This window comes from Daphnia pulicaria, chromosome 4 (genome assembly GCF_021234035.1).
Source record: "Daphnia pulicaria isolate SC F1-1A chromosome 4, SC_F0-13Bv2, whole genome shotgun sequence".
NCBI lineage: Eukaryota > Metazoa > Arthropoda > Branchiopoda > Diplostraca > Daphniidae > Daphnia > Daphnia pulicaria.
Window position 1 is genome coordinate 20122794 of NC_060916.1, and position 24554 is coordinate 20147347.

Sequence of the window (24554 nt, forward strand, 5' to 3'; positions counted from 1 at the left end):
CAACCATGCATGCATAAAAAGAAAAAGCGCCGCGTGTCACAGTCGTTAACTTTTGTTTTCAAAACAAGATTAATGCCCAGTTATGGGCGCACAGCACACATGTTTGACCCAGCGTGAGAGCGCATCGGAAAAACTGTCGGAAATAAATAACTTAATTGAATCGACCAAGCTTCGATTCCACCAAGAAAAACCTACAAGCCAAATGCCTGCTGATGTATTTATTTCTAAATACAACTTTTGACGTGGACGTTCACACGCGTCGTGCGCATACGGATTGTATTTTCACGCTAGTCATCCCTCAATCCGGCAAACGGGACTTTACTCTGACTTTACTACTCTGTGTTCTTTTTCTTTCCGCTCTCCATGTCTTAGACGGTCTTCAGCTCGTCAAATATTCTCGGTAGCGAACCAATGCTGCTACTTGTGGCACAGAGGAGGCAAGAACCGCAGGGCTATTTTCACGAGTGCTAACGGAATTTCTTGTTGTTGTTGTTGTAGTTTACTCGCACCGTTCGTCCACGCCGGAAACTAGTGTTAGTGCGCATTGACCCTGATCCACACTACGGTCATCGACGGCGGCGATATGCAGGAGAGCCACTGGCCGCAACGCAGACTCAATTGATACTATTGTATAGTAGCCACTTTTTTTTTATTTTTTTATTTTCCTTCGTTCTATAATAGCCCCTGTGGTGAATAATTTATGGCGAAAAGTAGGAAAAAAAAATTATTCGTTGGCCAGAGTGATATAAGGCCAACGTAACCCGGCGTGCTGCACAGTCGGGGAAAGAAAGAATGAAAGAATAAGAGAGAGAGAATACCACCGGCGGGTCGTTACCTCATTGCTTCGGGTGAATAGTAGTAGGTAGCCTACGCTGCGCACTGCTGGAAAAACGCAGACACCGGGGCGTCTCCAGTATATGCCGGGGCTCTCTTCTCTCAGCACTATGTAGCACTGCTATACAGGTGGGCGTTGGATTCACAGACAGTTGCGGGCCCGAGCGCGCGCACCGCCTTCTACATGCAGCAGGTGCCGCCTGGAACACAAACGCTTGGTCAGTTGATCGCTCGACGCTCAGCACGATAGAACTCCTGGTGTTGTCGTTATCTCTTCACTTTTCAAACAGCAACACACATTCTTATACAACTAGATACTACACAGTGGAAAGAAGAAGACTCGATCAAGTGCGATATTACTTTATCTGTGGTTTTGTGTTGTTCAACTGGAAATGCCAAGCTCCATTGGCAACGACGAAAGGAGCGCTTCTTCTATCATCATCAAAAGTAAGTCCATACTTTATTATTGGAATTATCGCGTTGATTGGTGGACTACTACTATTCTATGCGGTTGAGTATAACTAGTCAATCGTTCCTGTGCGGTTCATTTCAGCCACCTGTTGAACTGGTCGCTATTGTTTTCAACCATTCAACTGCGAAAAAGGTGAACAAACTTGGACTGGAGATTTGACGTCAAAAGGGAAAAGAGCAAAACAAAAGAAAAAAAAAGCATTTTGAACGGTTCGTCTTTTGTTCGGCAGAAATCCATGGATTCACGAGTTAACAAAAAAAACAAAAATTCTCTGTGAAGTCCAGTTTTAGTGGGAGGCACGTCGGTGCCCAGTGAAATTGAGGGGTCTGGTTGATTGGTTTATTGTTATTCGGGAACGACTCCATATATCTAAGGCTGGAATAAAAGAATGAGCCCATCCAGTCGCACGATCGGTTTTATTTATTCGTCTGGAACAGATGGATATAAGCATACATGCGATCGAGCTAGTTTTCTCCAAACGATAACATACGTATAGGTTATATAGTATAGTTGGATTTCCGGAAGACAACAGGGTATTAAATCCTACCCATCCACGGGCACGATTTCCTAATCATTCTTCCTGAGCGGACAGAAGTAATTTGAATTGAAGCGGGAGAAACGGGATGGAATTTGCATATCCCTTCGTGAGAGACTAAATTTTTTTCGTTGCAAACAACCGCCCCCCTAATGGGAAAAACGAGAGAACTCTGAGAAGAAGAAGAAGAAAATAAACGATCAAAAGAAAATAGTTCACGGTCGTGTATGTTACAGAAGAACGAGTTGATTTACTATCTGTAGAGTCGGTCGACGAGCGGTCGGTCGGCATGTGCCCTTGACTTGCCAAGCGTGAATAGGGTGGACGGGGTAGTGCACACGAAAAAAGAGTAGACCCCTCGTTGTCGTCATCATCTGATGATTCCCCCCTGTGTGTGGCTAATAATCACATCTAGATTTTACCTTATATCTTTATCCTCCTTGTTTTTGTTTTTTTCCAGGTGATTCCGGCGCGGGCATGACGAATTGTTCCGTCCGTCATCCAACGATGCCGCTCCTTCGACGACGAATTGTAGGACTAATCATAATCATAACGACACTTTTCAACGCTGCCGTAAGTCCTTGAGAATCGTATAATTGCGGCGACACACGAGCGCCAACATCCGCAGGACCTTTGGATGAAATTACTTTTCAATTATTATTACCAGGTGGGCACGATCGCCACAACCGACAATGTCGTCGCCGCACACACTAAGCCGCCGTCTCATCCTTTCATGAGTATAAAAATTTGCCATTCATCCGCAACTCCTAGCTACTACGTTATTGCGTATATAGCGCCCATCGGAGCGGATGCGACTTTTTGTTGTAGTCGTTAACGACTAACGGGGCATTTTGTCGTATTTCCAATTGTTTCTTTTTATAGATGTCGAAACCAGTTGTAGCGGCGATTCCCTGCTCATCATGGCCAGTCTTCAGGAACCGTTTTTCGGATTAATTTACGCCAATGGATTCGCTACCAGCCCTTCGTGTCGGGCGGAAGGCACCGGCAGCCGCCTGCTCCGGCTGGCTCTCAATTCCTCCGAATGTGGAATCCATTTTATTCAGTCAGAGGTACGCGTTGTTTTAAAAATGACGTTGTTGTTGTTGTTGGGAGGGGGGAAAGCGAAGCATCCCTTTCTTATAGATATAAATCATATCAAAAATTGAGATAAGCTTTTTTTCTTGCCTCCCTGCGCACTGTGCTGGCTGTATAAATCTTGTCAACTGCCGAAAGTTTCACTTGTGAGATTGATGATAACGAGGAGGGGGGATACATTCTTTCACACGTCGAAAAATACGAAGGGAAAGTATTTCTTCGTCGTCAAACTTGCTGCTCTCGAGTTCACAACTCGTCGCACGGCCCGTTTTCCTTTTTATTTCTTTCTCCTATTCTTCAGCTATTTATGTGTCTGAAAAACAACACAAAAATCTCAAAGTTATTTTTGAACGTGTGTGTGTGTGTTTGAGAGAGTCAACCGCAACAACCCGGCGTATCTACTGATTGAGGATGAGAATATGTAGTTGATGATTTGCGCCGTTTGGGAAACAGGATGGATCGAGACAGTTGGAATTGTCGCTGTATTTGCAGTACGACTACCACGTTCAACAGGCCGTTGATGAGAAGATGACGACCCGCTGTCGGCTACAGACTTCTGAAAAATCGAGTACAGAGTCACCGGTGACGCAACCACCGTCGAGTCTGCAGCAGCGGCACTCGGCCATTTTCTCTTTGCTCGAGAAGAGCGGACGGAGAAACGAGGCCGGCCCGCCGGCCACGACCATCAAGAACGCGCTTCTGCCGTTCCGTCCCCTGATGAATAACTCGTTGACCCCAACAACTTCTTCGCCTGGAAAGCTTTCGGGTCTTCCTTTAACCTCCTATCAAGGTAAGTTCATATCCATTTCACCAGATTAGCCAATGGCGTGTGTACATATGTTTTCCATCCACAACACAACAAATCTAAGAATATATTTTCTTCGCCCTTTTCTTCTTTCTTATTCTTTGTTTTCGTGCGGCTGTGCCTGTTCCGGGAAATTTCAGCCAAAAAATTGGAAATGAATAGAGACAGCAGCAAGACGCCGTCTGCGTCTCCTAGTATGGTTTTGAGCGGGGCCCTCAAACTTTTACCGGCGCCCAAACAGCGCGACCAAATCACCTGCTGGATGGACATCGTGGCCGGGACAGATCCAACCGGAAACCCGGTCGAAGGCTACCTACGCGTCGGCCAAGAAGCCACTGTTGTCGTCCGAGTTCGACAAACCGGTAAAAAATAAAAATAAAAATAAAAACTTGCGTTCAGCATTAAAACAAAAGTAGAAACTAAAAGGGGAGAATAAGACGACTCAGAAGAACCGAGAAAATATGATAATTGGGTCGTTAAATAACGCCGCCAGAGCGTGAAGGATATTTCAGCAATCATATTTTCAAAGTTATAGAAGAAGAGAGAGAAAAAAAAGGAAGGAAGAAAAATAATAATGACGGGTTGTTGTAAAGTAAAAAAGGGAAAAAAAAAATAGTATAGACAGCAGATGGTCTGGGATGGCTTGGGTATGGCTATTGGCCGCACGCATTCGATGACCATCAATAGAACTAGCTGCTATAGGTATTCTCTCACCTCTTAACTCTCTCTCTCCCCTTCCGCCATCGTTTTTTCTTTTTCTTTTTTGTCGTCTATCGGATGCAGTTGGCTTGGACACGCGGCTAACCAGTTGTGTGGCTCACGACGGTTCTCACGAATCTCAGCAAGAATTATTGGATTCAGACGGTTGCAGTTTGGACACTTCCATTTTACCCAATGTCCAGGAGAGGATCATCAACCGCTCGGGCTCGATCATTAAGTTGTTGTACGCCAATTTCCAAGCCTTCCGATTTCCTGACCGCGATCATCTTCACCTCAAATGTACCGTCGTCGTCTGCAAGGGCAAATGCCTCATGGTATGGTCATCATTCAATATCCCCATGTACATATGCAATATGGATTGCATAAGTCTTCCTTCCGCATTATGGTTTTTCCCCCAGATTCAGAAGGAATCCAGACCGCAGGAGATTGTTGCACCCACATTTCAGATTAAAATAATTGGGTGGGTTCGTGTACACGTCAGAAAATCTTCCCTTTTTTGTTTCCTTCCTTTAAAATGACTAGTCGGATTTCGTATTCAGCGGCATAAAAGGAAAGTTTAGAAACAAGACTGATTTATGTTAGATGCAGCAATTATCAATTTGAATCGGCCTACATACGATGAACATCCGCCATGTATTTGAATCCAATACTGAGCTCTGTATCCTACGTATTTAGAACTCGAAAGAGAATTGTTGTAAACTCCATTCCAAGTGATCGTTTCTAATTGGAAAATCGTGACTAATTTACTTTTACTTATGTTTGGGAGTCTCGAAACAAAATCAATGCGTCATGGGAATTTGATCCACAACCGAACTATTTCAAATATGCGCATATATCGAAATTGCCTATTGTCGCGTAGAGTGTTGTCGTTATTTCAGCTCGAGCCCTAATTTTTCAGACAATGAAAGGCCAAAGAGCAGTTGGAAAAATATGGATATAAGTCTTTTTTTTTTAAGATTGTTATTACAGTTTTGGTTCCAGACCGTTACACTTGCCCCGCTTTCTCCTATTTCCCATTTTTCAACCTTCGCTGGTTTTTCACTCGAGTTCCGACTCACGGTGGAACCATCTAGCGGTCTGATTAACAAATTCTAACTCGACTATTTTGAACGGCACACAGAACCCGTGCAATTTGATCCGGCGGAAAGGGAGAGCAACAAATTCCAGCAAAGTTACAGAAGGAAAAGGCTTCGGCCAACTCGGATCCATACGTCAATTGAGTGCCCAGGAAATGTCGGAAGCCGCTACCCGTCCGGTAATTAAAACGTGTGACGTCATTTCCGCTGAATTGAAAGATAATTTTTTGTTTGTTTCATTAATCTTCAGTCACGAGGGAGAAACAGTGATCGATCGCTCAGTACTTTTACTGATTCGAAATCTAGACTCAGATCTGGATCACTACGTAGCAGCAATCTGACATTAGCAATCAACAGTATTCCGAATTACGGCGCCATTATCGACAAAGTGGACGTTTTTAATAGCGTCGAAATTCGTGTGGCCACTTCGACCAAAAATACTGATGATGCAATTAGAGGATACACGTCCAAGTCCATTTCGGGTATAATCACATTCAAAATATAGCAACGCAATAAAATCTTAATTGACACATTTTACATTTTTAGACGAGGACTTTTCAGACGGTTCATCCGAGGAAGCAATTTTCTGTCTGACGCCATCAAAATTGTTTATGGTTCGTTGTGACCTAAATTACTATTTAATTTCCCTATCGCAAATTTTAACGATTATTCTGTACTACAGGCGTTCGGAATACTCTTCGCCGTGTTGATATCCGCCATGCTATTTGCCGTGTGCGTTTGCATCCGCATCAAGACGAGTAAGAATAACCAAAAGAACCAACAACAACAACAGCAGCAACAACAAAGGCACAATCCGTATTCAGCGTCATCACCACCGCGGTTTCTCAGCTCATCACCTTGTCCCCCAACGCAGGCATACAATCCAGCTTGTATGCGCCATCCAGGCAGTTTCAACAGCCGACATCAACTGCAATTGAATTTCAACCGGCATCAAAATTCTGCTGCACCTTACATGCGTGTTTTTAAATAGAATAATTTTTAAAACACCCGCGCCCCTTTCGCATTTGAAAAAAACAAATTCGCATTTGACTTGGCTCTTCTTTTATGACCACCAACTAAGTTATCAGTTATTTGTACCTGTTCTGCATCCATGCCGGACACCAGTTCTGGTCACGACCTTTTTCCTATAAATATATGAAGGACAATGTTTTTTCCCGACATTGTTTGATTTGTGTGTACAAACGTTTTCCTAACAAAGAATCGTCGGTGGTGGTCTCTTTTTAATTAGTTTCTTTTGTAACAGCTCTCCTCGTCCTTCCAAAATATTTGATTCGCGGTACATTGACGATCGTCTTTATTTTTTCCGTTTCGACTAATACACGTCATAGGGGAGGAGAAGGAGAAGGGGAATAAGGGACACGGTCTTGGATTTTTGATTTGTCATCGTAGATTGGGAGTTTGTAATGCTTTATTCTATTACAGAAAAAAAAAGTTTTCAGAAGACTTTCAGTTCGTCAATATTCGATGACAATAGCTGGAAAACTGTTCGAGGCTTTGATGTCAGTGGGGGGTTTGCGCTTCCTTTCTTTTAATCGCTTGGGTTTCCCCAGAACCGTACTTGAAATTTGTGTCGGCAAATTTATACTAATGGAAAGGATGGACGCTCCATTGAATACAAGAATGATGCTAACAATCTTATTTCCTGCATTAAAAACTGTCCTATCTCAAAGGCAACTTAATAGTATGTTCTTTATAGGCCTTATTTCTTATTAAATATTTATCAATTTGTATACAAGCGCAAGCCCATTGTTGGTACGAGGTACAATTTAGTTGACGATCTCTACAATATATTTTAAAACGCAAATTTGTCTTTGTTCGGAATAAATTTGGATATTGTCATAGTCCTCGTGACTGATACCTTAAATTTGGCGAAATCAGCGAAGCAGCACGTACTCGATCACCGTCTCGCTGGTCTGCAGTTCGCTTTCATGGGATTAGCAGAAAATTTTCAGAAATTCCTTGCTTTTAAAAATAGACACCATTTATAATTGTCACATAAAGCTTGTTTTCAGGATGATTGACATCAGTGCATCAGTGTGTTGCTTGCTAGCACTGGCAGTGCAGCCTCGCACCGTTAGTAATTGTGTACGATTAAACTCTTGACTGGTTATAATCTTTGAGCTGAGTTAAATCATTCTACGTCTATTAGATTAGGACATATCTGAAAGTATTGCGGTTTATGGAATTCGAAATCTTTTCAAATCCTCTAGTATTCTATAAACTCTGGAATAAGTCTATTGGCCGGGTGGTAGGAAGGAGACTTAGGCCAGGTTGGCAAATAGCAACTACAGTTAGTTGAAGAATTACGCCTAATAGGCGCATCCTTCTGCCACCGTTAAGCGGGAAAATAAATTGTCTTTCGGCCTGTGAGGTTAAGATTTCGTAGAATTTTTAAGCGGACGTACCCGGTGGCTTGAATACCGAATTCGAATTCAAAAGTGAATCTGCAATTTCAAAGCGGAGCCATTATTTAGCCTTAGCTTAGAAGAGCCAAGTAATTTCAAAGGCAGGAAAGTATTCCGGCAATGGATCCGGTAGTTTTTCCAAACACGAGGATTCTTTAGCACCCGAGTATCTACCAAGACAAGCAATCAATGGTGGACCAGCTGTAGCCTTTATCTCCCTAACTGAAATTGTTAGAGTAGAGATCGGCTCTTGTGCCGTTACGGTCGCCCACTTAAAGAACCTTATTCCAACGATCATAGACAATGTGATTTCAGAGTTTTAACAATAGAAGATTTGATTAGAGAATCGAGAGAATAAAAATTAATTGTGCCAATTTTAATAGAAATATTTCTCGAATGATTGAATCAGAATTCACGATTTTACACAGAGTTAAATCAGAGTTGAATCAGCAAAGTTTAGACCAGAATTGAATCTTACACCGTCCCAAGCCCTATATACTACCCAGCATCAACAGAGTTTTAGTCTGACAGGAGTCCAGGACTGACGGGACAAACCGAACAACAGACACACAAGAACACAATATACAGAAAAAGAGACCATAACCATATATAAGAGACATCCATATTTTATCACGTAATAAGTGTGACGAGTTTCAACGGAATTAGTTTGGCTCAAATACAATCAGTCTTATCGCTTTTAACGGCGGTCAGAAGATTCCGTCAGAGCGGAATTTTCACATGGTGGCGATATAGAGGTAAAATTTAAAAAATACAGTACCTAACAATTTTAAGTTATGAATTATAAATACATGTAATAAAAGCATTTAATATTAAATAATTGAATGTTGGATGATCATGTGGTGTATTGTATTATTAATATAATTATAATTTATTATATCATAATTATAACGTTACGATTCAAATTCAAATGAACACATTAAATCCTGAAATTCATATGATTTACAGTATGGCCGCTAGGTGGCAGTAAAGTCATACTTGTTTCAAGCGTACAAAAAAGAGGGCGTCCCTAAACTGCGAAAGCGAAACGCGAAACGCGAAACGCGAAACGCCTAAAATGCGAAACAGCTGTGCGAAACGGACCAAAATTTTGGAACCGTTTCGCGGGACCAAATGCCGGAGGGCATACTAAAGAGCGAAACATCTTGCGAAACAAAAAGTTTTCCTTTTCTCCACAGAGGTCCAAATTGAAGGAGCTTGCCGCCATTTTTCATTGTCTCCCGCTATGATGAGGCATTAAAGGAGGAAGGGGGGCAATCAAATTCGATTTCTTCGCCACTTCCCCTGTATGTTTTAATGCGCATTTTACGATTATTAAACTAATGAAAGGCATAGAGCAGCACGATATGGTGATATTTTTAAATAATAAAATATTAGGTAATGGCCCAGGGATTATACATTACATTAAATAATTTAAATCAACCAGTAGATACGTGCACAAAGAAATAATCGGTCATAACAGTATGAGTGCCTTATATCAAACTAAAAATCAAAGCTACCATGTTCCAAATCAAGCTAAAATTTAATCAACTAAAACTTCCCTTAAAATTAAGAATGTTAATCTGATTGATACTGATACATGGAAACGAGAAGTTCCATTAATTTTTTTATACCAATCTTCTAATTAAAAACACCTATTGCATATTGCATTCAAGGTATTCCGTATGGAGTAGTTGGACATCCTGCGTTGCGCATTCTCCGCATATGCGAAAATCTCATTTGTGTCCAAATAAGTCTGTGTCGCCTACAGCGTCTTATGGAAAAACCAACTTCTCCTCGGCAAAAAAATGGTTTTCTTACCTATAACTATGATTTCCCACCTTTTCTTCTTAACAGTGAATACTTTATTCATTTCTCTATTACCTAATTTTTATTTCTATCCCCAATTCAATCTGGTTTATTTTTAATTAATTTTTGTTTGTGACTGGTTTTTTTGTTGTCTCCTGTAGCAGAAGAATTTCGTTCGTAGCGTGGTCGATTCTGTATGGAAACGTCTAGAATCGTCTGCTACAGGAGACGAACAAAAAGAAACAGTCATAAACAAAAATTAATTAAAAATAAACCAGATTGAATTGGGGATAGCAATAAAAATTAGGTAATAGAGAAATGAATAAAGTATTCACTGTTAAGAAGAAAAGGGGGGGAAATCAGAGTCATAGATAAGAAAACAATTTTTTTGCCGAGGAGAAATTGGTTTTTCCATAAGACGCTGTAGGCGACACAGACTTACTTGGACACAAATGAGATTTTCGCATTTGCGGAGAATGCGCAACGCAGGATGTCCAACTACTCCATTCATAGTCAACACACAAATAGACCAGCCATAAGGTGCGCGAAACTCGAAAATTTGAAACTTAACAATTTGTTTGTTGACGGCGTCCATTGTCGTCTGCTACCAAGACGTTTACACTGCGACGTTTCGCAAACACCGATTTCGCAGTTTAGTACGGACCCAAAGACTAAAATGCGAAACAGGGTCCCAACTTTTGGGTCCGTTTCGCACAGCTGTTTCGCATTTTAGGCGTTTCGCGTTTCGCGTTTCGCTTTCGCAGTTTAGGGACGCCCCAAAAAAGAGGAGCGAGTTCGAGAGGAGATAGCGTCCCTTTCAGGCTTTTAGACTTTTAGTTTCTACATTCACTGTGCCTGTCTGTGCATTCTCGTCAGAGTTAACGTCTCACGCCAGTCACACGTTATTTGGCTCTTCAATTTCGGTAATCTAATCTAATCTTTTGTTTCCTCTCAAATAATTAACTATGTTATGATGTTTTATTGTAAGTGGCATGGCCATTCGAATTTTTTGAATAAGTGGCTGAAGCGTCAAGCGAGGTTTCCATGCAAACATGGTGGGTCTCCGGGCTCAACTCTCATCTTCTCATCTCTCGGCCTCGTATGAGAGTCTCTCGCCAATGACCGTGCATGTTTTAACATTCGCAGTAATGGTTTTGTAGTACCAATAGTGACTTTAAAGTTAAGTTTAGCCCTTTAGTTTTTCATTGAAATTATGCAAATGCTTTTGAATGATAAAAAATTGCTTTATCGATCGACTTCGCTCATTAAAAACGGTCACCCTGTTATTCAAGTATGAGTGTTGGCTCAACGATTTTTTTTTTACATTTCAGATATGTTAGAATGGCAAACGAAAGAAAACCAAATACGTCTAGAACTAAAATAATCAGGATTGAACATTATTTTCTGTGGGAGGAGATGGAAGAATTCGAACACCCAGATGTTGATGTCCCTGCGAATATATCGTTGGCTCATCAATCGTTGTTCAAAGCAGAGAAGATGACTGAACCACTTAAACCACCAGCGTAATTAAAACTTCTGTTGTACTGTAGAGTGATGGCACCATTGAATTATTTTTCATTACTAGGAGTGCTGCTGCTTATTACTTTATGACGCATCATTCCGAATTGGACAATCTTACTCCTGCTGAAATTGATGTTCTTTGGGGAAAGGTGCCAAAGAAACAAAAGAAGAAGTGCATTGAAGAACACAAAAAGAAGCGTAAAGACTATGTTGTTTATGAAATTGAAAAATTCGTCAGGGTAAATTGAAGTGTAACTTTTTTATATGTTGATTTTTAACTAAACGAATTTTGTATTTAGGCATTAAGTCCAGCCGAACTTAAATATTTTCACACAATTACAAAGAATCGTGCTCGGGATCAGGAGGATGAAGTTAAAGAAAGTTCTGACGAAGAATCGAGTAGTTCAAATGAAGAGCAAACGAGTGGTGCCTGCTGGGACGATGAGGAATCCGAAGAAGAATTGAGTAATTCAAATGAAGGTCAAACAAGTGTCGCCTGCTGGGACGATGAGGCATCCGAAACTTCAAAGAAAACTGTCAAGCGTGAGGAAGATGTAGATAGTGATGAGGATTTAGAAATCCCCCCCAAGACCACTTTTCAAAAGCCAAATTCTTCACTTGAAATGTATTGCAATTCCTATATGGATAAGTACTCTAAACATCCCAAGCTGACCAAACAAGACCTGAAATCTACTTTGGCTACTAATCAATCGTTGTTCAAAGCAGAGAAGATGACTGAACCACTTCAAATACCATCGTAATTAAACTTCTGTTGTACTGTAGAGTGACAGCACCATTGAATTATTTTTCATTACTAGGAGTGCTACTGCTTATTACGTTATGACGCATCATTCCAAATTGGACAATCTTACTCCTGCTGAAATTGATGTTCTTTGGGGAAAGGTGTCAGATAAACAGAAGAAGACGTGCATTGAAGAACACAAAAAGAAGCGTAAAGACTATGTTTATGAATTTGAAAAATTCCTCAGGGTAAATTGAAGTGTCCACTTTTTTATATGTTGATTTTTAACTAAACGAATTTTGTATTTAGGCCTTAAGTCCAGCCGAACTTAAATCTTTTCACACAATTACAAAGAATCGTGCTCGGGATCAGGAGGATGAAGTTAAAGAAAGTTCTAACGAAGAATCGAGTAGTTCAAATGAAGAGCAAACGAGTGGTACCTGCTGGGACGATGAGGAATCCGAAGAAGAATCGAGTAATTCAAATGAAAGTCAAACAAGTGTCGCCTGCTGGGACGATGAGGCATCCGAAACTTCAAAGAAAACTGTCAAGCGTGAGGAAGATGTAGATAGTGATGAGGATTTAGAAATCCCCCCCAAGACCACTTTTCAAAAGCCAAATTCTTCACTTGAAATGTATTGCAATTCCTATATGGATAAGTACTCTAAACATCCCAAGCTGACCAAACATGACCTGAAATCTACTTTGGCTACTAATCAATCGTTGTTCAAAGCAGAGAAGATGACTGAACCACTTCAAATACCATCGTAATTAAACTTCTGTTGTACTGTAGAGTGACGGCACGATTGAATTATTTTTCATTACTAGGAGTGCTGCTGCTTATTACGTTATGACGCATCATTCCGAATTGGGTAATCTTACTCCTGCTGAAATTGATGTTCTTTGGGGAAAGGTGCCAAAGAAACAAAAGAAGAAGTGCATTGAAGAACACAAAAAGAAGCGTAAAGACTATGTTGTTTATGAAATTGAAAAATTCGTCAGGGTAAATTGAAGTGTCACTTTTTTATATGTTGATTTTTAACTAAACGAATTTTGTATTTAGGCATTAAGTCCAGCCGAACTTAGATCTTATCACACAATTACGAAGAATCTTTCTCGGGATCAGGAGGATGACGTTAAAGAAAGTTCTGACGATGAATTTGAATCGATTAGTACAGATGAAGATCAAACAAGTGTCGCCTGCTCTGACCACGATGGTCAAAATATCCTCGGACAAGACTAAACCGGCTGAAAATGTACCTCTGAAACTGTTTCATTGAAGTGTAAAATGTTTCACCAACTTACAAACTTCGTGAAGTGCCTATCAATACTAAGTTAGTGGTCGTCAAATTGGTGTTGAACGTCCGTTCATTCATAATCTAGAAATGGGTAACTAGGAAATTCTTTGAAGATTTTATGTGCTTAATTTTTAAAAAAAGGGGATCGACTTTTATATGTTGAATGTATTTAGTCGCTCTCACCGTTTCAATAAAATGATTCCGTTCTAAAAATAACTTTTCATCAATCTGATTCGTCCATCAATTTTCCCAAATTTGGAAGGGAGAATATTAAGCCAAGTGATTATCAAAGTTACTTGCCTTTTTTTGTTAGTTCTTTCAATTGAGTGTCAAGTGTTAACGAGCGGATATTGTTTTGTTTTCATGTTACCATGTTACTGTCAAACGTTTCTTTCTTTTACGCTAGACGGCATAGTCTTTTATCATTTTCCGTTCAGTTCATAATGCTAACCAACATTTTAAATTCGATAACACTTGGATATCAACAAAAAATACCTTTTAATTTCCATCGAGAGAAACGTCACGACCAGCAACCCATTTCTGCTACATCATTTTGTGGCATACCCACAGTCCCACACCCGTTAAACCTTGATTGCAATCAATAGCCATATAAACAACTGTTGTACTGGATTGAAGAAGTAATTTTGCTAAGTTATCCATTAAAAAAAAACGTGTCCTCATGTGATTAAATGAATGTTTTAATACAATTTATTACACCACTTGATCAGATAATTTAAAGCAAGGTGGAAAAATCATAGCAAAAAACTAATATAAAGAAATGTGCAAGCAATAAATGAATTTTCAACTGGCTCATAACACTTTGTTCAGGGACTACTTCACATTAGCTCCAGATTGGTTTATCTGAAATATTGTACAAAGATGGTCTATCAATCGGATCACTTGTGTTTTTATTATTAAAATATTTAGTTTTACCTGAACATAAAACAAAAGGTATGGTGTAAGGGCAGAAGTTCGTGATTTACGACTTAGTAGATCCTCGAGTTCCCGCATACGCAGTACACGAATGACTTCGTCATCACACTCCAGCCACACATCCTCGGACATGTTTGTATTATTCACACTACTGCCTGGACGTTGGAGGAGTTGAGTTTCTCTGAGTGTTGTTGGATCAATTGGCAGTTGCTACAAACTAAGGAACACAAAAAAAAAATATAATTATACTTAGTTTATGATGTAAACACATGATGACAAGAAAATCATTTGAGATGGGTGTAGTTTTTCAAGGCTTGACTCTTTTGTAAATCAGGCATATTATTTGAACATTTTATGTTATTTGTGTTACACATTTTGGAGCTTTGAGTATAAAGGCTATGTACAGTTGCCAAGAAAAGAAATTTTTTTATTATTTACCCGATCCTTTTGAAATGAGACTGCCTGTAAAATCTTTCCATTGTTTCTGTAATTACAAGCAAAAATAACTCATTAACAGATTCAGTTCTGGTGAAAATTTAGCTTTTGTTATGGTTACACCTAGGTAAACTCTTGATAAGCATATACATACCACTTGATGTTTTCCAAAGTCTACCAAGGACAGAACTTGCTTTACTCACTTTTACATATTGTTTAATTATTTTCATTTCACTTGATTTCTATTGCAAACGAAATATTTAACAATCTGGAAAATGGAAACGTAGAAACGAATTCGAAAACAATTTGCAGAATAATCGGACAGCATTGCCACACATTTAAAGTTACAGATTTTCTTTTACCTGTTTATGTTTTTAGAAAATAGAATTACAAATAATACATTCATGATAATAAATCAACATTATAAATTTAGTCATATTTGACTTATTTTGTGATTGAGGAATCCTTTTCAAATAAAGACTGAATAGCTGAACCTGAAGTCCTGAACAGAACCCATTTTGAAGCCCAAAACAAGCTATTGAGCAAAGCGCAACTCGCTGGTAGGTCCACCGTCCAGCTGTGTAGAATTTAGAAAAAAAATCTTCTTTTTTTAGATCGTTTAAATAAAAAAACGAAGGATGTTTTTTTTTTATTATTATTATTATTTTATTAATCTTTCAGTAGGGAACTGCTGCGTTCTAGTCTCTGGTCAAGCGTCTCTATTGTGTACATTTTCTTTTCTGTCGGCCGCGAATGAGATAATGAAATAGTTGATACAAAAACGACCTTGTGTTCTTCGCACGACGCTCTCATTCTAGTCGAATAATGGACGGTGCGGGTGTAAATGTATAACATTTTTTTCGGTTAAATGCATAATTCAAAAATTCAAGGCCGGAATGAAATATATAACAAAACATGTCGAAACATATTTATGCTAGGGAAGTAACCAACTCTTCTTTTCGGTCTCGAAATCAGCCACGCTTCCCTTTCCAGTTTCCAGGAGTCTTAAAAAAATAGTTTTTCATCGCCATTTCACACAACGTTCACTTGTCTTGAACCGCCGAGGAATTCGTCTTTTAGCCCAGACTGAGATGAGGTGCACAGGCAAAATGAGCAATTTCTTAGAAGTCAATTTCACACTGGAAGTAGCTAAGAGTGTCGGTCATCGAGTTCATTACGTTCCTTTTAAGCGGCGATTCTTTTACAATGTCGCCAAACGGGTATTTTGTTCGACGACAATGGTCCCACAAAGACCGCCAGCTCTATCTCACATTACATGTGTTTCTTCTTGTTGTACATATTTTTACACGTACATAATTTGTTCCTTGGACAATTTTTGCTGAAATCCTGATGTGCGGCCACCCACGATAAATTTTTCGCACGTCAGTGATCATCATCACGATTATGATACCCACTAAACAAAGTCTCAAAAGTATCGGATTAACGGATTCAAAAATGTTAAAATCATTGAAAAGCCAGAGCGATATTCAAAATATCCAACTGCTGATGTGCTCACAACTCAATGGTTGTGCTTTCAGGTGATGAAACCGTTTCTTTTCTCCATTGAAATATTCTCTTGAATGCGCGGTCGCATCAAAAGATATAACTGCATTCTCGGGCATTGCAGATGCGATTTCGGATGATACTTCAAATCGTGGCGGTACTGTTCAGCAGCTGTTATTGCTGCCGGTATAAGCCATTATGTTGGCGGATGTTGTTGTAGCCTATGCTGATGGTCGTAGTGATGGTTGGTGACCGAAAGTACCGAAGCTATGGCTATTCAGAACGAAGGACGGGCCGACGGGGTCCAGCAAATGTTTTGGGAAAAGTTATAGATAGATACACTGTCAACTAAGAAGAGGAAATCAGCGTGACGGCATGCTTCCTCGATCCGTTCTTTTGGGATAAAAAAGGGAAAATGATAAGATAATAGTTGCTGGTTGGGGGAAACTGTTTTTAGCCATTATTATCAGTTTCACGAGAAAAAAAGACAATATAATTCGGCAATAATTCTTCAGCGTCGTACACACTCTGCTATTGCACTTCCCTTCGTTAAAAAATGTTCGGAATTTTCCCAACAAATGTAAATGGACGATTAAGTTCCCAATAAATGTAAATGGATGATTAAGTTATTCACTTGCGGTGCAAGAGATTTTACATTCGTATATGGTGACAACTTCTAACGGTGAACGTAATATCGTTTTTTTTCCTTATCTCTTACACCGGTGCAGGCCGTGACGGCCTCCCATAAAAGCACAGAGACAAATAAACAAACAAAACTTGGTGTTCTTCTTCCGTATTAAAATTTGTCTTTTATTCAAAAGGAGAATTGTGTAAATGAAATGAAATGGCATCGCAAACGGTTCTAGTTCAGTCAGCGAGAATTTGGAATTGAGAAAAATGAAAATCTCTGCTGCGGGGCCCTCTCTGCCGTCTCTGGCATCTTTCATGCACGGCTGCATCTTTCATCTCGATATGCGTCAAAGAATACAGCGCCCAAAAAGAGTGGGTACAGGTACACCAGCACTGGTTGAATATTTATACCTCGAGAGAAGAGACCATGAAAGAGGAAAGAAACACAGTTTTGCTGGTACTGCTGTATAGTGGATAAGGTCGTGTTGGAGAAATGCCTTTTGATTGACATCGTCGTCATGTCCGCTTTTTTCCTAAGGTTTATGGTTGGCATGGGGCGTGGATGGAAAAGGTGATTGCACTCTGAGCCTTGCTGTGCATACAGTTTGTGTATACGGTGGTGTACGGTACCTTGACTTCGTGTGCTCCTCCAACAGCTCACGAATTGAGTTGGAGCTAGGAGGTATAACAAAAGGGATAAGAAGTCGAATGATACAGAAACGGTAACGATTCGTGCAATGAAATAGTCCAGCTTTTCCTCAACTGATATAGGGCCTTAATGTTCACATCAAACGTTTAAAAATATGCGGTAATTTAGCGGTCCGAGGCCCCATTGAAATTTGTTTCTTGTTGAGAGATGTGGCCATAATGGTGTTTATTTGGGCGCTCAAGAAGTCAAGATACCATCAAAGAAACCGGTCATCTTCCGTGGCCGCTAGACCTCCTCACCCAGAAGATTGAGGAAATAAGGAAAACATAGCACGCCGAGAATTTGAGTCGACAATTTCTAAAGAAGGCTGTTGAAAAATTCCTTTTAGCTCACCTCGTTCAAAATCGTGTGCTTAACTGTTGATTTTTGTATTGTTTGTGTTTTTCTTTATATATTACATTTCAGATTTTTGGTTAGGTTCCAGTCGAGGGCTCACTTGATAACTACAGCCTTGTTATGTATCGAAAATATTTCAACATTGAATGATAATAACAATAAAATATTAGTGAACATTTTCGCCATTATTATTGAACCGTGCGGCGTGAAGTACGTTGCTTTCTCTCGGCAATGTCATTCCAGCATTTTCAAGCGAAGGCGCGACTTGTTTGTTCTTCATTTATCTAAGAGAAAAGATTAAAATAAAACATTAGACAAAAAAAGGGTATAGTGCACAACGTTCGCTGTGAAAAGATCACGATGGAAATCAATTCAACCGGAATTATCCGTGCCAAGTTCATTGGCCGGCTTCTGTCATCAATCTTTTTTTTTTTTTTAAATTAAATCTCATAGCATCAGCAGGTCTATTTATGGATGCGTGACGATGGTTTTTTCCAGCTTCATCGCTTTGACGTTCTCCATGAGACACATTCGTGATGGTGTGATTCTTTTAGTCGCTTTCAAAACTATTGTATTTGTTTTTGGGCATATCTGAGCTAGTCTTTCTCACGAGGATCGCGGGAGAGACGACCGCGTCCGGCCACGCCTGGTAAGGCGATCGTTGAGATTATATGGCGCATCATGACGCCACCACGAAATCCGACGACGAATCTCGTTTGATTTGAATTCGGTTATTTATCCAATTTCACTCAAAATTTCGTTGTGATTTAAATTGCGTGTTTGCGTTCATTCAGGTGATCGTGTGTGGTCCGTTATGGATCTATCGTGCAAGCGATCGTTATGTAGTATTGTATTACGTATAATAATGCAGGCGCCCATCACGTTCGTACTGAAATCCAATTGTGCCACTGTATATAAACAAAAATTGCGCTGTGGAACAAACCCTTTCACTCTGAGATTGGAGGGTCAGACAGGGAGCAAGCAAGACTCGTGCTGTGTGTCTCTGTCTCGTGTTAGCATTTGTTCGTTTTGCGAAAATAATTAGTGCAAAACCGGTTGGCAATATAAAGGTATTAATTTTTATATTAAGAGGGAAACTTCTTAACTTGATTACAAACAAGAGAGGTAAATGGCATATACATTATACTTAAAATTCTCGCAATTTAAATTTTAAATAGTTTCTCACATTTTCAATCAAGACATGGAAAAATCATGTCAATCGAATTAATAAAATTAGAAACAGCAGTTGCAGGGATAACCTCGCCTGGACGGTGCACGATTTAATTTGCATTTTTTTAAGGATTAACGTCAAATAGATCAACCCAAATCAGTATTATAGAAGAAAGCAAAAAATATGAGGACATCATTCAGATTTCGAATACTCAAGAGTTTCCTAGTTCTATGACGATTCCTGGAATTATCAATTGGATCTACTCCCGCTCCCCGCTGTCCCCAAATCGAATTTCTATTTAAAGTCGCAGATGACATCTATGTCAACGTACACAAACTAGCATACTATGTTCAAGACTTTTATCCATTTGGCAATATTTCCAAAATGGTCATTTACAGTCAGAAAGTGGATGAGAGTATTGGCCAGCAAAACAAGCCCAAGCCCAAGAGAAGTAGTATGCGTGTCTACAGATAAAAGTGAACTGTTTTCCCCTAGATTTTAAACATAATCGATTTCTTTTGATTAAAGGTGGGGACAAGATGGTTGCGTTAGATGAGTGGCCAAGCATGGAGCACGTATCCGTACTACTTTGATGGGCCTGCCTATTTGATGCACAAAAGTACCATCCTCCAACTATTGTCGGCCATTCAAACAACGCCTGTTTATTATTTAGAAGAGGTCTACATAACCGGAATTTTGAGGGATAAGGCCGGACTTATTAGAAAAACAGCCGTGCACCAAGTGGTACACCTTCGGCTGTTTTCTTAATTAGTCCTTCTTTATCCTCACATAGCATATGCCCATGTGGCCATGGGCATCGAAAACTGTGAACAATACGTGCGACGTTAACACGTTCCTAATGGAAGAATACGGTATCTTACATATCCCATGCGCATGTCGACGATTTCTACAGCGGACTAGAACTAGAACTACAGTTTGTCCGCTGTAGAATTTGTCGACATCCTCATGGGATATGTAAGATACCGTGTTCTTGTGACTACAAAAGAAGGCACATCAATTTCAAATTTTTCCATTTGGCTTGAAAAGTGTTATTCTTTATATCTTTTATATCTTTATATTCTTTGGACAATTGTTGAATGTAGTATGTGCTGGGGATTTTTTATTGGCTTCAAAAATATATTTACTCTGAGCAGTTATATCCAAAAAATATAAATTGTTGACGTCATCCCTGAAATTTGACAATCAGCTGCTGCTGTTGTTGGCATTGAAGCAACACTAAACTGATTATTACTTTACTTATATGTTTCTAACTGATTTGGGGCGAAAAATAGCGTGACTTTTTATTTCGATAAACTTGCTGTGAAGTGACATCACTATTACCGAGCAATAAACAATTCTGAACATACTCGGAAAAGTTATTCCCAGCTCGGCGTGTGTAATAAGACAGGTCGTCGTGATCACCTCCCAGGTATTAACACACAAGTATATATAACAGTGTTGCAAGGATGGATTGAGAAGGACAATGCTGATCCAACCTGATGGGATCGATAATATTCTACTCGGAAACTGCCGATTCAAGTGAAAGCAAATATTCGATAGCGTATCAATTGCCGGGGTGCCGGCCGGGTGTTTTTACAGCATGACCCGCTTTTGAAGTAAGTGTTGTACTTCCAGACAGATTATTTATGCTCATAACAGCAAAGTTCGTTCTGGGTTTTTCAAAAAAGAGATATACTCTTAAAAATATCCCTCGTATTACTATTAGCTCCGGCTCGGCGCAAGAGTCTTCGCATGGCCGGATCTTTTGTTGTTGCATCATGTCTTTTGTACGAAGGTTGTTGCGACGGCCGCTTTATTTGTTCGCTCACCCGTCAGCAGCTTGCCAACAGTTTTGACCGGTATGAATACATAACATTTCCTGCTCCTGGATATACCGCTATACACTATTAGATTATTCTGCTTCTGATTGCAGCAGGTTATATACAGAATTTCTGTAATCATTTCAATGATTTCTTTTATTTGGGTTTGGTATTGTTGTTGTCGTGTCATCTGCTTGGTGCTCCATCGACGAGAGAGCACCTGCACTTGCATCATTTAATACGCAAAGGGTATATCAACAGTATTTTATATTGTGTACGTATAATGATTCTTTTACTGGTTTTATTATTATTCGTCTCTGTCTTATTCTTTCCATCTTGTTGTCATTACACAGCCTATACTCTTGTATTTCCATTTCAGTACATAAGCAGCTAGGAGAACAGCCTAATAGCAAGATAGACAGGCAGAAGTGGATGCATAGTAAATATAAAGTCGGAGAAGAATAGAGCTAGTCTTTTCTTATACTTTTCCCAGCAGGTATCATCTCAAAAGCCACCAGTTTCACTTTTGTTTATTCTGGTTTCGACTAACTTCCGACAGCTGATGGTGAATACTGAGCCGAGCTTCTGGGAGAATTTCTTGTGCCTTTCCAACAACATTATAAGCGACCCTCAAATAAGGCTCCAAACAGTAGTAGCAATATATACGCTATATTATAGTGTATTAGATCTGGATAGTCTGATTCCTTTGTTGGGTTGGGATTTCGGTTTCCATCGTGAACCCCCGGACGACCCTGTCAGCGAGAGTGAATCATAAAAGAGAAAGGAGAGAGGGAGGGTGAACTTTTTCTGGTTGTCGGGAAATGAAGAAATTTTTTAAGTCTCAACGGAGTCGAATCAGTTGAGGAACTCAAGTTAGAGCGATACATATACAGAGAGACAGCCAGGAAGAAGAACAACGACACAAAACTAAATAATATGTTCACGGTAGCACAATTCAAAGGAACTAGCCATTGTTGTCGATTGCACGTCTCTTGAATATTTTTCTCTCTGTGTAGTCTTCTATTATTGAAACCGACCGCGCGAGTCTGCGTGTTAGCTATACCTCGCCTACCGCACGGGGGTCAAAAGACGAAAGAACGTCGGTATGTACTGAAGGTGATGGTATATATAGAATTGTGAGAATCCATACATAAAGTACATTAGCCCGTGCGGCTCAGCGGTAGTCCAAAATCATCAATTCATCAGCAAACAAAGAGTTGTTCGAGATAAACAGGTCGACTAATTCGCCACCCGAAAACTCTTTGCCTGTTCCGGCGCCGGACGACTCCTATGTGACATTTTCTGCAGGAGGTATGAAATAAGACAGTGCATTGTGCGCAAGCTGTTGACATTGTTGTTTCCTTGTTTCTATGGAAAGTTAGCAAGGACGCGGTCAAAGGACGTTGCCGTCATCTCCGCGGGTGAACGAATCGGCGGTGGTGATGACGTATAGAAGTTAGTCAAGTGGGAAGAGACTAAATAACAGAAGCAACCGCCGCAATCTTCTTTAATATTTGAACGTCTAGCTGCTGCTGGTCATTGTGACGACGATATAATTCACAGTCACTTCGTCTGTCGTGACCGCACGTTATTGAGATAACAGCATCACGTTAATAATAGCCACCCAAACCGTGTGTTGACGTTGGCCTCATCACTATCCAAGTAAATAGAACTATACTCTTTTTCTTAAGATGGCCAGAATGCTGTCGATGCATCACGACTCTCAGATCTTCTCTGCGCGATGATGTTATTCTTCCCGTATGGAAATGAGTCAATGAAAATCACTGCAGATCAATGAAAAGCATAAACTAATCAATAGACAGTCTGAAATGTCATAGAATGTCAGTAAGAATGTCACGCAATTATCACTGGCGATGATTTTCTATGATAAATCAATTTACAAAGTCAGTAACAAATCGTTGGAAAATCAAAGATATTTCAAAAATTAGAACAGAGTCCAAAAAACTCATTGGTTTATCATTAGATCCAGAAAATGAAGTATTTTGCAGTGATTAAACTTAACTTAGTCATTGAACTAATCAATGAACATAACGTAAAAATCCATGGAATATTTTCTTTTGAAAAATTACTGATTTTCTACTGATATTTACATTTTCAGTAATTTTCAGTAAACCTTTGAATTTCTTATCATTTTATTGCCATACTTCATCGACACCTACAAATCAATAATCAGCATCTATTTATCACTAAGAAATCATTCCAATGATTAATAAATGATTGTTCAATGAGTCCCAAACGGTAATTTTGATTTTATAATGATTTTTATACAGCTTGCTATTGATTTTTATAATTACTTCTCAGTTCATATCACTGAGCTTTCCTCAGATTTCAGTGATATTTCAGGGATTACCACTGAGAATTATCACTGAGAATGATTTTTTATCCAATGATTTCTATTGATTGATTGAATACTGCTCCGTTTAAATCACTAAGTTTTCCCAACATAAATTTTAATGATATTTCAGTGGCTAGCAGCCTAGCACAGTTGACAAATATCACGACAGGGATTTCCAGAATCATTTGATTTTCACTGATTATCAATGTAAATCATTAGTTATCCCGATTAATATTTTCCTGATAGTTCATTGACTTTATTGCCGATTATTACTAAATAGTGAACATAGTGAATGAATACCATTACAAATGATTTCTCAAATATCAATAAATTATCACTGAAAGGCCTTTGGAATGCTTTTCACGTTCTTCTTATGAAGAATCATTGACTTATATTATTTTGTTGCGTCGAAATCAATGATATTAAGGGTGAATTTCCATATGTAAGAAACATACGGCGTTGTCAACATGGTTAATATAGAATCGAATGTGCAACCATAGGCCAATGGTTATCGCACGCTCCTATGGATCGAAAGGTACCGTGTTCAATCCCAGATCGGGGCTTATAAAAATGAATCAATCTTCTTCATATGATGATGGTAAGACGGGTGGTAGTCTTGGTTTAACGCGAAAGCGACTCCTAGGCGAACAGCGCAATCATCGTAAATATGAAGGTAGATACCATAATTTTGAGACCTACTTTAATCGATAATATCCTAAATGACAAATGATATTTCTAGTGATAAATGAATGATTTTTTTCGGGCTCGGTTATAATTTCTATCCGCTAATTGATTTTGCAATGACAAATATTTCGTTTCTGGACTCTATCCTACTTCTAGCATTTTTCTTATATGTTATTTCATGATTTTGTGAAAGATTTTTTAATGATTATAAAAATACCAAACACACCACCAACACGTTTTTCTTTTTCTTCGAAAAAAAAATTGTTTATCACAACGCCCTATACGTATGAATTAGATACTTGAACTGACTAAATTTATCGAATGTCCAACGTCATAGGTAGTTGGTTATAGAGTCTGGCTACCACTCGATGTTGCGATGGTTCAAGTCCCGATACGGAAAAATTCAACCAATGATACAATTGGTTCTAACAGATAATAGGTAAGTAAGTAAAATAAAAAAGGAGAAAAAGGGTAAGGAAAACCGACAACAGGAGTTCAAAACTGGTAGAGAAAGAAAACTAGTAAAATTTAGCTTTTGAATTTTCTAAAAAAAGTCATTGGATAAAAGCATTGAAAAATCAATCAATAAAAAAGCATTGAAAAACTAATCAATAAAAAAGCATTGAAAACTTCACTTTAAATCAGTA

General features: G+C 39.2%; 2 protein-coding genes and 1 long non-coding RNA gene across 4 annotated transcripts; 2 read left to right on the plus strand and 1 right to left on the minus strand.

Annotated features, from left to right (window-relative positions):
* The first annotated feature begins 869 nt into the window (after positions 1-869).
* LOC124336716 lies at positions 870-6561 on the plus strand. Its single transcript, XM_046790497.1, has 11 exons — positions 870-1281; positions 2302-2414; positions 2509-2578; positions 2724-2911; positions 3390-3726; positions 3882-4103; positions 4525-4775; positions 5582-5716; positions 5788-6019; positions 6084-6151; positions 6220-6561. The coding sequence occupies exons 1-11, from the start codon at positions 1227-1229 to the stop codon at positions 6526-6528; spliced, it is 1980 nt and encodes a 659-aa protein (XP_046646453.1). The 5' UTR covers positions 870-1226; the 3' UTR covers positions 6529-6561.
* A 3991-nt stretch (positions 6562-10552) lies between these two features.
* On the plus strand, positions 10553-13378 carry LOC124338098. Of its 2 annotated transcripts, XM_046792164.1 has the most exons (7): positions 10553-10692; positions 10758-10948; positions 11179-11292; positions 11355-11529; positions 11590-12047; positions 12109-12280; positions 13096-13378. In XM_046792164.1, the coding sequence occupies exons 3-7, from the start codon at positions 11186-11188 to the stop codon at positions 13273-13275; spliced, it is 1092 nt and encodes a 363-aa protein (XP_046648120.1). In that variant the 5' UTR covers positions 10553-10692; positions 10758-10948; positions 11179-11185; the 3' UTR covers positions 13276-13378. The 2 variants fall into 2 exon arrangements, with proteins under 2 accessions (XP_046648120.1, XP_046648121.1); XM_046792165.1 differs by lacking the exon at positions 10758-10948 and having other exon boundaries at positions 11101-11292.
* Positions 13379-14065: 687 nt separating this feature from the next.
* LOC124335994 lies at positions 14066-15028 on the minus strand. Its single transcript, XR_006916986.1, has 4 exons — positions 14853-15028; positions 14702-14747; positions 14264-14480; positions 14066-14191 (listed from the first exon to the last, which is right to left on the minus strand). It is a non-coding gene; the product is annotated as an uncharacterized LOC124335994 (long non-coding RNA).
* Between the last annotated feature and the right edge of the window lie 9526 nt (positions 15029-24554).

Coding starts and splice junctions, on each gene's coding strand:
- LOC124336716 (XM_046790497.1), top strand. CDS start 1,227: ATGCCAAGCTCCATTGGCAACGACGAAAGGAGCGCTTCTTCTATCATC. Junction 2,912..3,389: donor TCCATTTTATTCAGTCAGAG/GTACGCGTTGTT, acceptor TTTGGGAAACAG/GATGGATCGAGACAGTTGGA. Junction 4,776..5,581: donor GCAAGGGCAAATGCCTCATG/GTATGGTCATCA, acceptor AACGGCACACAG/AACCCGTGCAATTTGATCCG.
- LOC124338098 (XM_046792165.1), top strand. CDS start 11,111: ATGGCAAACGAAAGAAAACCAAATACGTCTAGAACTAAAATAATCAGG. Junction 11,530..11,589: donor AAATTGAAAAATTCGTCAGG/GTAAATTGAAGT, acceptor TTTTGTATTTAG/GCATTAAGTCCAGCCGAACT. Junction 12,048..12,108: donor GAACCACTTCAAATACCATC/GTAATTAAACTT, acceptor TTTCATTACTAG/GAGTGCTACTGCTTATTACG.